General features: G+C 37.0%; 1 protein-coding gene and 1 long non-coding RNA gene across 4 annotated transcripts in view; both read right to left on the bottom strand.

The window, feature by feature from the left end:
• The window catches only part of LOC136829343 (uncharacterized), a 50,403-nt gene extending 49,774 nt beyond the window's left edge, over window positions 1–629 (bottom strand). Inside the window, exon 1 of the long non-coding RNA XR_010850356.1 lies at window positions 470–629. This is a non-coding gene — a long non-coding RNA (uncharacterized lncRNA). The remainder of the gene's footprint in view (window positions 1–469) is intronic.
• A 7,530-nt stretch (window positions 630–8,159) lies between these two features.
• Window positions 8,160–11,811, bottom strand: part of mute (muscle wasted) — an 80,846-nt gene continuing 77,194 nt past the window's right edge. For all 3 annotated transcript variants that reach the window (XM_067087748.1, XM_067087747.1, XM_067087749.1), the window contains 2 exons: window positions 10,491–11,525; window positions 8,160–8,948 (listed from right to left, as the gene is read on the bottom strand). In XM_067087748.1, the coding sequence (XP_066943849.1) occupies window positions 8,850–8,948; window positions 10,491–11,525 (1,134 nt within the window). In that variant the 3' untranslated portion in view covers window positions 8,160–8,849. The remainder of the gene's footprint in view (window positions 8,949–10,490; window positions 11,526–11,811) is intronic.

Below are 11,811 nucleotides of genomic sequence, written 5' to 3'. Positions count from 1 at the left end.
ACAACCTTTTCTAAAATGCCACTTCCTGACCTAATCAGACCTCTCACTTTAGCGCCATGCCCTGACCTGGCCATGGGGGGTTTCCTTTTGGACACCCCTACCCCACAAAAGTAACACTAAACATCGAAAACCATGGCCTACAGCCACAGCCAGAGGGGTTGTTCTTTACGACAAAGTTTTCCTTCAAAAGACTATACTATCAGAACAACGTCAACACAGTTGGCTCTGGCTGGGGCAGTACAAACTATACGCATTTACCTATAAAAAGAATCAAATTGCAGCCCTCTAGCCTCAGCAGTTTTTTTAAATTTTATTTACGTTAAAGTCAGCTATGATTGTGCGTCTGGCACCACTATATGTGCCAACACAAGCCACCACCGGGCGGAACTTTGCTAGGCCTAATTGACAGCTAAAGATTCCAAAAACACGTATGACTATGCCACAAAAGACAGCACACACAGTAACCTACCTGATTTTAATTACTATGATCCTTAAAATGGCCTCCGTACTTAATTTTTCAAATGAAATAACAATCCGGGATACACGGAACACTTACCATTAACACTGTCTTCATTCTAGGTTCACGAACTTCACGGCACTCGATAAACGTATCAATCGACAAATTCAAGGATCCTCAAAATGTACATTACATTAAAACTTACCAGAAATACCCATACCAAAATGTAATGTTACCGATGGCCATTCCTACAAATGGAGATGACTTTAAGAAAAATAATTTTCGGATTTTATAACTCATATATAAGCAGGCTGCTACTAATACTTTGCATTACAATCATTGCATTCAACGTAATGTAATTTCCTAAAATTTGCCCTTGCCTGAGTTACCTATTGACATTGTTCTATCGTAGAGAAGGAATCGTCCCAAGGCAAATTCCTTGTTATTTGTTGATGGCTTATCCAGGTCCCGCACCACTTCCAAAGCGCTAGCAGGACTTCCATTATCAAATTAATACTGTAGCTTATTCATCAGCTGTATTTGCTCACACTGCATATTTCACACACAATGTTTGATACTCCATGTCATAGCACTGATTAAACAAAAAGTTTCAAGTTTCTTTTTGAAATACTTTAAATCCTCATCTGCCTCAGCTCAAGAGGAAGCTTGTTGTATAATCTAGGCGTTACGTATTTAAAGGCTCTGGAGCCACAAACTGAGGAAAAACGCGACCCTACCAACTAGAAACCAACTGTAACTAGTCTCGTATCAGGTCGATTTATTGGTCGTATAATCTGTAATAGTTCCCTCAAATATCGAGGAGAGCCGGTCTTAATAGCTTGATAGGTCAAAGCTAATATAACTTGAATATTATTCTGAACTTCACCAGAAGCCAGTGCAAATTAATTAAGACAGGGGTAATCCTGTCCCGCGAAGCAACACCTTTTATTAGTCTAGCAACTCTGTTCGTAATTTTCTGCAGCTTCTTGAGCTGTACATTGAGAAACTTACAGTACACCGAATTACAATAATCCAGACGGTTTATGACACATTTGATGGCAAGATTCTTAACAGAGCTCTCTTCAAGATATTTCCTCACAAAGGCTATATTCTTGAGATGATATCCAGCAACTTTTACTATATCGTTAATTTGTGAACTGTCAAATTACAATCGGTGTACACCTCGAGATCACGGATCCTATCAGTTGTCTGGACCCAATTTTCATTTATAAGTTATTTTCTTTACCACCTATCATAAGCTCAGTCTTATTTTCATTGAATTTCAACCGTTTCAAAGTTATCAGTTGTTTAATATTCGACAGAACTTCATTTAATTTCCTATTTATATCCTCAATATTTGTAACAATGAAATAGAATTGCGTGTCATCGGCAAACAACTCAAATTCTACTCCAAGATTATGTAGTATATCAAACAAACTAATCGTATAGATACAAAATAGTACAGGGCCAAGCACACTTTCCTGAGGAACTCCTTTGTCAAGGGTTTATACGATGACAAGGCATTTCCAATCTGTACACAGTACGACCTAACTTTCAAATAGTCCTTCAAAAGCTCACGTGCATCATTTACAACTCCAATGGACTGGAAATCATCTCAGAGCAATCACGTACAACTCTGTCGAAAGCAGCGCTAAGATCCAAGAGTACCAAAATATCACATCATCTCCGATAAGTCATTTACCACTGAACATATAGTTGTCTCTGTGGAATCTAATTGTCTGTATGTAGACCGGCAATCAGGAGAGACATCTGCACTATTTAGGTAAGCCGCTAGTTGTTCGAGGATCGCGTTCCATATAATTTTATATATAAAAGATAAATTTGATACAAGCCTACATGAACTCATCTCCTGATAGGCAAGAGTACCCTTTAAAACTGGCTTAACGATCGCAATTTTCTCAGATATCGGAAACTTACGTTCAGAGAGGCAGCAATTTACGATCTTCAAAATCACACACTCAAAAGTCAGAAAGTTCTCAGCTGCAACTATTTCCGATATAGGCACGAGATTTGATGAACAATTTGTTTTCTTGGCTTTCTTGATAATTCTAGTGACTTCGTCAATAGTTATTCTGTTAAAAATTGGAAATCTAGTATGAACCACTGCAGTAATAATGTTGTGACACGGTGCTTCTGCAAAATCTGAAACTATATTTTCAATTTTATTCTTGAAAAACTCTATGTCAGCTAAAACTCGATCACTATAACCTTCAGGGAGTTTCTTTCTCCTTTGAATTTCCTGTTAAACGGTCAAGATTATATAACTTAACATCATTTCCAGCCTCACGAATTTTTCCACTATAGTCCTGTTTTCCTCCTTTTTATCGAAAGTTATATTCATTTCTCGCAGACTTATATTCATCCCATGAACGATCAGTTTTTAATCTACTCCACAGTTTCTCCTTTCGTCTTTTATCTCTCTTTTTTCCAGTATTTCACCATTAAACCATGGAGATTTATCATTGACTACAATGTCTTTTTCCACAGATGGACAGTCATATGATCGCATTCATGCTTATTCACGCGATTATACGCACTCATCGATTCAAGGGGTTGATGATCACAGAGATTTTGAGAATCCGTTTATTTTCCCGAGTTAAAATCCCTATAAATTCAACAGGGGAAAACTAGATTTGTTTCTGTATTTCAGCATTTTCATCACTTTGCATTTTCTTATTGGTAAATAAAAGTAATCAGACTACAGTATTCGCTGGAGAAATCGTACATCTCTTCTCAACTTGTATATTGATAACACTTTGATTTGCAGCATCACACAGAACCAGGTCTCACGTGTCACCACTTATTGCAATGGAGCAATTTATATTGTTTACAAGACGATGCGACTCAAGTAGATCATTAAACGCTTCGACACCATCACTGGTGGGGTCATCCATCCATAGATTAAAACCACCACAGATAAAAACACTTACAGCAGATATATCAGTCATGTCAAGCAGTAGGCTCAACTCATCTAAAAAGACATTACATTTGTCGAGGGAGGTCATAGACTACGACGAAAAACAACTTTGCACCAGTGTGTAAAATTTGCCTCTAGACATTCAAAACTTGCTACTTTAGTTCTTTATACGAGCCTAATATTAGTACACCCTTTGTGTACCAAAAGGCCGACACCTGCCCACCCACCCCCACCCCACCTCCCCCCGGATTAAAAGTGCTTCAGCGTTCTGTCAGACTCATCGTAGCTAATCAATGTTTACGTCAGTGCAATGCATTAGTTGCAGGATTATAAAGATAGTCACTATGCTTACATCAGTGCAATGCATTAGTTGCAGGATTATAAAGATAGTCATTACGTTTAGGTTTCAGAGCAAAGTAATAGAATTTTCGAAGCGATCGCAATTTACTGGCATTTACAAAGAATGTGCACCATGTATGTTGTTGCTTAGGATTATGGACTAAATGCACCACTGTCTCAATGCACCAACACTAGTCTGAATGCACCATGTATCATGGTCCGAATGCACCGAATATCTGGTCCCAATGCACCACTTCCCAATTCAAGTGCATCATTCCTTGTGGTCCCAATGCACCAACTTAATTCACCTAATACCTGCTCTTTGGGGATTATTTTCTTTTATATAGTGAATCATTTACAAAGTCTGAATAAGAATATTACAAAATCAACAAATACATTATGCTATGAGAAGAAGATTAAAACTAACCAGTTAAAATGCATTATTCCTTATGGTCCCAATGCACCAACTTAATTCACTTAACACTGTTCTTTGGGTAACTATATATATATGTTCATTTTGCAGGATTATTTTCTTTGATAAAGTGAATTGTTTTAAAGAGTCAGAATAAAAACAGAATATTACAAAACCAACAAACACATCATGACTGATTGATTACTTATGCAATTTAGATCTTGAAGACCAAGCGCAGGAACCCATCAGGATTATTGAGCGCCATAATGAAGGTGAAATATATAACTTAAGGATATGATTGATAATGAATAGGTGAATGATGACATACTAGTAAAATTCAGTGTTAAAATGTGAACGTACAAAATGAGGAATGATATTAGATAAAACCAACAAAAAATTAATAAATATTAAACTTAGATACTACTTTTAAAATATTTAGTGATCTCTTCACTTTCACTTTTAGCTGGTCAATATAATTATTCCAAGTGAGCTTTTCATCAAAGACCATTCCTAAAAATTTTACTTCAGTAGAGTAAGTTAAATAATTCCATTTAAGGTAAGAGTTGGAATGGTTTCCTTAGTTCGGCGCCTGCAGAACCAAAAGAGAGTTTTTGATTCGGAAAATCGAAATCCTTGCTCATTAGCCCACTTGCTTACTTTATCGATGGCTCTTTGCATGAACCTGCTATAGATACCGCATCATACCCTGTGCAGTAGCGAGCCAAATCTTCTACAAATAAAGGGCCTTTTACTGGTGATGATATCTTTTCTATTACTTCATTAATGGCAATAGCAAAGAGGGTGACACTAAGGACACTACCCTGAGGAACTCCCTCTTCTTGTAAGAAAGGTTGCAATACATGATTCCCAACTCTTACGTTTATATATCTTTCTGATAAAAACGAATTTATAAATCTGATAATTTTTCCTTTAATGCCCATCTTATACAATTTTTTTTATACCAAAATGCCATGTGGTGTCATATGCCTTTTCCAAATCAAAGAAAACTCCTATTGTTTGGCTCTGTTTAGCAAAACCTTGCTGTATTTGGTTTGAGAGCCTCAGCAAGGGATCTAGAGTAGATCTAGTTTTCCTAAAGCCAAACTGGCATGGAGAAAGCAATTTATTTGTTTCTGAGTGCCATATAAGTCTGGTGTTAATCATCTTTTCCATCAGGTTACAAACACAACTGGTGAGAGCTATTGGTCTGTAGCTGCTGGGTAAAGCAGGATCCTTGTTTGGTTTCTTCACAAGGAGGATTAATTATAATTTCCAGCTCTTAGGAATAACACCAGTTTCCAAGATTTCATTTACTATATTTAAAAGAAATTTCTTTACTTTTCTGGGAGAAGTTTCAGCATTTCATAGTGTTTTATCTTCGCCAGGGGCAAGGTATCTTCGAGTTCCTGCAGTGTAAATTTTGCATTATGCGGTTCAAAATTATTTTCACTTAAATCAAGTGAAATCTGTGCATTTCTAATGTCTTGGAATTCTAGAGAATAGTTCTGTCACTACTCAATATTCTTGAGAAATGTTCTCCTAATTTTTCTGCCACCCTCTCTGGTTGGGTGATTAGGTCACCATTTATCTTAAGGGTAGGCAGAGGTTCAGGGATGAACTTGCCATTTAGTTTTTAATTTTCTTCCAAATCATTTTGGATGGTGTTTTTGAGCTAATGCCATTAATATAGTACATCCATTACTCTCTTTGCTTTTTTAAAATATTTATTTTGCTTGGCCACAGCACGTTGGTAAATAACTTTGGCTTGTGCAGCTCCACTCCTCTTAAATTTTTATAGCTTTTTCTAGTGAACTTTCTCATACTACCGCAGGTTTGTTCCACCAAGGAACTGCTGGTCTAGAGGGCTTCCCTTTTGTTGTTAGAATAGAGGTAATTGCACTGTTGATGGTAGTGTCATTAAAATAATTATATGCCTCGGAGATGGATGGAAATGATTTTACGTTCTTGTCCATGAGAGCAGACTCGCTAGATTTCTTCCAGTCTGCTTCATCTACTTTCCATTTGGGAGGTGACTCAGATGGCTGATTCTTAACTGACTTTATAAGAATTGGCAAGTGGTCACTCCCATTTGGACATTCATTTACTGACTATTTATAATCAATGTGAACACTAGATGAGCAAAAGCTTAGATTGATAGCGGAATAAGTATTGGAGTAGATATTATGGTCATTCATGGCACCATTATTAAGTATAGTGATATAATGATATAGGAGATACCAGAGCAGCAGGAGTAAAGAAATCCAGGAAACTGTCGAGAAAATATTTTAATAGGGCAGAGTAGGACGACGAAGGGGAAGAATCCTGCCCTACGTCTTCGTCTTCGGAAGAAACCAGCGACAAGGCCTTGTCTTTTGACTTGGCTACAGCTTGCTTCTTTTTCAAGAATGACATTAGGTCATCTAATTGTCGTCTAATATAAGCAAGCGAGTCCTCGAGTTGAAGAATGCGTCTCAGGCGCAACTGGTGCCAAGTCGATGCATGGTGTCGACTGATGCATAGATGTCGGTGTTGAGCGATCAGCTGAACGAGATTGTCTAACAGGAGCCATCATAGCACATTCAGGAGATGAAGGACGTTCCGGGGCAAGATGGGATCTTGATGAAGAAAAAGGAAAACTAAGAGGTTCTTTCAAACGTTTCGCAGTCAAGATCGGGCGATCAAAATAAGAGATGGACTCTGGACTGTCCCCAGCCGATGGAGTCAGACATGCAGAAGTGGAAGAAGGCACTGCGAAACTGCAGGGGGGCTTAGGACTAACACTAGCCTCCTTGTATTTCTTATCAGGAGGAGGGGAGCTGTCGGCCGCAGCGAAGAGTCTCTTCAAAGGTCGGGAGATGGAAGTCTACACTGCTGACGCCTCGTGTCCGGCAAAGAACCTTCTGAATCCGATGACACATGATGAGCACCGAAAGAGACGCCTTTCCAGTGGCGCTCTGTCGTAGCCTGGGACTGGACAACAGGTTCAACAGAGGGGGCGACTTTCCATGGGCAAATTCCCCTGGCCTCCCTTGGACCTCCGGTATGTCTACTACCCGGTGTGGGGGAGCGGGACAGGGACCTTCATCTAGGAGCACCAGTGGGACAGGCAGCCACCTCCTCAACACTTCGCACTGCACTAACATTTCTTACAGTACATTGCCTTTTTCCATGAAGGTTCTAAAAGAACCCAACTCCATCACTGTGCTTGGTAAAAACTTGAATTTTTTATTGAACTCTGATTTGAGGCTGGCAATGGTGTCATGATCGGGAGCACAGGAACCTGGAACAGGAGTACATGGAATAGGAGTAGAAGGGCTAAGGATAGGAGACAATGCAGGAATTTTAGGAGAAGAGACAGAATTATCTTCTACAAGATCTGCTATTTCTACAGGATCTAAGCTGGCTTTATTTCCAGCCCTAATAGCCGCCTCTCTCTTCCTGTTTTTATCTACTTTGTCTTGATGAGACCTAAAAACTTTCCATTGTTTATCATCCCAATCTCTACATTCTAAACAAATAGTTCCCCATCGCAAATTTGCCCTCTACACTTCACACATTTTGTGTGAGAGTCATAATAAGACTTCACTAATCTAGTCTTGTACCCTCAATGTGAAACCTAACACTCAAAGAGCTACAGTCAGACATCCTAAATTTAATTAAATAGGTCAACCAAGGTTAACCAAGAAGATAATAGTCATGTGCTAGTACGAAAACAGAGTACTTCACCAAGACTCCGAAAAACCATCCAAAAAATGATGAAGTAGGCCGCCAAAAACCACTGATGTTACTCAGGAGCCGGCAGAAAATGAATTGAAGCTTTCTGCCTATTTGTTCCTCACAGTCCCCGATAGTGGGCAGGGCATGTACCTACATCAGAACAAATGCTAGCACTACTGCGAATTTTGAATTTTTAGGCTGCCGTAGGTAGGAAGCTCGTAGCTGTGTGATTACTTGGTAAGTTACTTATATAAAACACTAAGTTGAGGTGCCACTATGGTAATAATTCTGAAGAAATAAAGCAACAGTATATTTGTAATATTGTACATTGTAATTCAAGTAAAATATAATACAGGCACTTACTGGGATATTAATATAAGCTTTACTTAACTAACATCTTAATATAATTTTATTATCGGTTTTCTTTACGCTGCAGTTTTCACTAACAAATCATTATCATTAGGGTCTTTTCCTAAATTTTTCAATACCATCTTTCTTAAAAATTGCATAAATCCTGTTCTTGAAAATTCAAAATTTTCTTCATTTATCATAATGTAAACTACTGTACTTTAATTCTCAAAATATACATTTCATAACAAATTAGATTATAAAATAAAGATAAAAGCTTTGACAAAACTACTGTATGAACAATTCCCATAAGAGAATATATATTCCATGAATATGAGTTTAAGAATTTAACTCACTGAATAATTCATAACTTAGGAAAATATCTATAATTCACAAACTGGTACACAACAGAATGTTACTATAGAAGAGATTACAGTAGTGACAGCCAGTAATCTATAAACAATTAGCTAGCTTCTGTAAATAATGCTGCAACTCAGATGGATCTACTAAATATATAATACAAAGTATTTCCAACAAAATGTCACTTTTGTAAGTGCTAGCACCATGAACTGAGTCCTCAATAAAAATTACATTTTCTTTACTGTGTTTCAAAAATCATAGTGGCATTCACAAAAATACTAGTCTTTTGTACTATCATCTTCGCTACTTAACACGATATCCTCCATGTCAGATTCTTCCATCATCTGTCCTAATAAAACGTTGAAGTGTTCTACCACCTGAAAATAAAAATATTCTACATGACTAAGTTTACAATTAAACAAAACTTTTATATATATATATATATATATATATATATATATATATATATATATATATATATATATATATATATATATATATATATATATATATATATATATATATATATATATATGTGTAATATTGGAATCATTGTTGCCTCATATACCATAATAAATATGTTGACTGGTTTAATACATTAACTTATTAATGTTTTAACAATTTCATGAAATATGTGAGTATATTACTGATGTCACTGTTCTCCTCATGTTAGTATTAATGGGAAACCTTCTTCATTAAAGGTTTGATGTGGTGAGAGGGTTTACCCCAACAAGAGACTGATAGAAATTGTGGTACTTGAGCAGCACTGTTGGCTGCTGTTCATGGAAGACTGCTACACACTGCCAAAGATTGTGATGGAACTTGAATGTGCAGTTTATGAGTGCCCTCATAAAGCTTCCAGCTGCAATACCAGTGCCAAGTAAATAGACATTGGTGGTAGCAACATATGCAAACCATTACTGATAATAAACATTTCAAGTGCTTGCAGTGGTGGTGTCTGTTCAGTTTCTTTTCATTCTAACACTTGTGAGCTGGGACCTTGTAAAGCAATTCACCATATTCATACATAGCTGAAACTGCCAAAGGGAACTGAAATAAAAGGGAAAGCCTAAAAACAACTGGGTTGTAGATTAACTAGGTATTTAAGAAGCTCAGTTACTGGTTAGGTAAGATTGTTTAGTAAAGTGCTGTCTACAGGAATTAGAAGGCAGCAACCTGTATGCACTGTAAATTTTGTAAACAAAACTAGTAGGCTAAGTTGTGTTTGATTTTATTCCCCAAGACTGTTGAACTAGTCTATTGCTCTTGCTCTTCACCCCTCAATATCATAAATTATTCCTAAGAGAAGCCAAATATCCACATTACTATTAACAAAACTAACAGTTAAAATATGACAAATTTTTTATTAATTTGTATTTTTCCTAACATACAAACCTAAGGTCTTTACATATAGATAACTTTCGGCAAAGCTGGAGAGTCCGGCCGTTAAACTTTTGCAAGGCGGTCATGGTAACAGTTACCTAAGGTAGGGGACCTAAGGTAGGGGCGGAAGTACCGCCCACCCAACCGGTATGCATTCAATCTTATAAGCAGGATTAATCAGTCATGATCATGTATCTTCACATCAATTCTCAACTGAAAATAAGTGGGTTTAACTTGCACTTGCATTTCCTAATTTGTTTTTCAAACTTCTCTCATAAGACAGAGGACGCACATTTATGAAAGAACCCTCATTTGTACTATTAAACCAATTATCTTTAAATTTTCATCATTTTTCTTTTTCAGTTACTACTGGGAATCACAAGACACACTAAGAACCTGGTACCTAGGGACCCCTTGAGATCTATCTAACACAATGATAATTTTTCTTAAAGATTCTGATAAAAAGATGATAATATTCTCCATAGGTTACAAATAGAAAACTGTAAATCAACTTATCAACAATAAAACCATCTTACCTCATCATGTGTTCTGTTTGGGATGATTCTCATAATTTCTTGTACTGCAGGCTCAATGGACCCTTTCTTCTGAAGCACCATCAGCATAAGTCTGTCTTCTTCTTGTGTCCAAACACTTGCATCTGAGACTTGGAGTATATTCGGAGCATTATATTTTTCAGATAGAGTGTTAAGTGTGCACCTCTCCATACCATCTTCAGTACTTTTCTTATTTCTGTTAGGAACATTATCAGTATCACTGGCAGCTAAATCATCTGTATTTTTTGACTCTAAAACTTTCTGGATTATGTTAGGAACATCTTTCCTATATCCTGAAGAAGTCAAAACTGTAGTTTCTTTGGGTTTTTTCCCTAGAGCTGAGCTGTCTTGTGAAGAATCAGATCTTGAAACATCACCCAGAGAGCTTTGCACAGGTAAATGCAAACCTGAGGAAAAGACACTTGAACTTTTGTTTTTAATATTTGAAGACTGAAAAGAATCATTACCATGAGTATCTTTGGAAAGTGAATTCCCTACTCCAGACTTTCTACGGGTTTTTGAATTTACGTCCGGGTCCACATTCACAGTACCTCTTGCTTTTACACTAAAACTAGATGTACTTGGTGTCTGCTGTGAGTCAGTAATCACATCATCATCTACACTATCTCCTTTTTCTTCATATCTGGAAGACAAACTTTTCTTTGGCACAGTGACTCGGCCAGTAGCACTTTCTTTCTGTTTGCCAAACTGATTAGGCAACTCATCTTTAGTTACTTTCTCTCCTAAGTAAGGTGAACCTTTATGCTCAACATTACTTAAAGCATTGCTATCAACATTTATGGTATTCATGTTTTCTTTGTTTCTCATTAAACCACTTTCACTGGAGTCCTTTAGCTGTGATGCTTTTTTTGACCCAGTACCTTTGCCTTTACCTGATATTTCACACCCATCATTGAAATCAACTGAATCTCTACTGTTTCCATCCAAAGAGTGATAAGTAACCTTTGCTGGACGAAGCGTTTTGCCATATTGGAGGTAAACTCGGCCTTCTGAAAACTAAAAAGTGAAAAAATGTGGTATAAGTCTCCTTATTTAACAATACTTAAAATAATAACAACAGGGGACCTTCTACTCACCAAACTTCTAGCACTGAAACAAAAAGAAATTACTGTACATGAGACAAAAAAATGTTAAGCACCAAGACAAAGCCTAGATGTAATGGATTTCCATAACAAACTTGTCTAACTTGAAGACTTAGCCAATTTCTCTAAATCCTGTTATAAAGTTTCATAAGCTAATATTATGCCTTTCATGTTCTATTAGAACTAGCTATTGTGAAATT

Source organism: Macrobrachium rosenbergii, chromosome 44 (assembly GCF_040412425.1).
Source record: "Macrobrachium rosenbergii isolate ZJJX-2024 chromosome 44, ASM4041242v1, whole genome shotgun sequence".
Classification (NCBI taxonomy): domain Eukaryota; kingdom Metazoa; phylum Arthropoda; class Malacostraca; order Decapoda; family Palaemonidae; genus Macrobrachium; species Macrobrachium rosenbergii.
The sequence above is the reverse complement of the archived record's forward strand: the minus strand, read 5'-3'. Positions and strand labels throughout refer to the sequence as shown.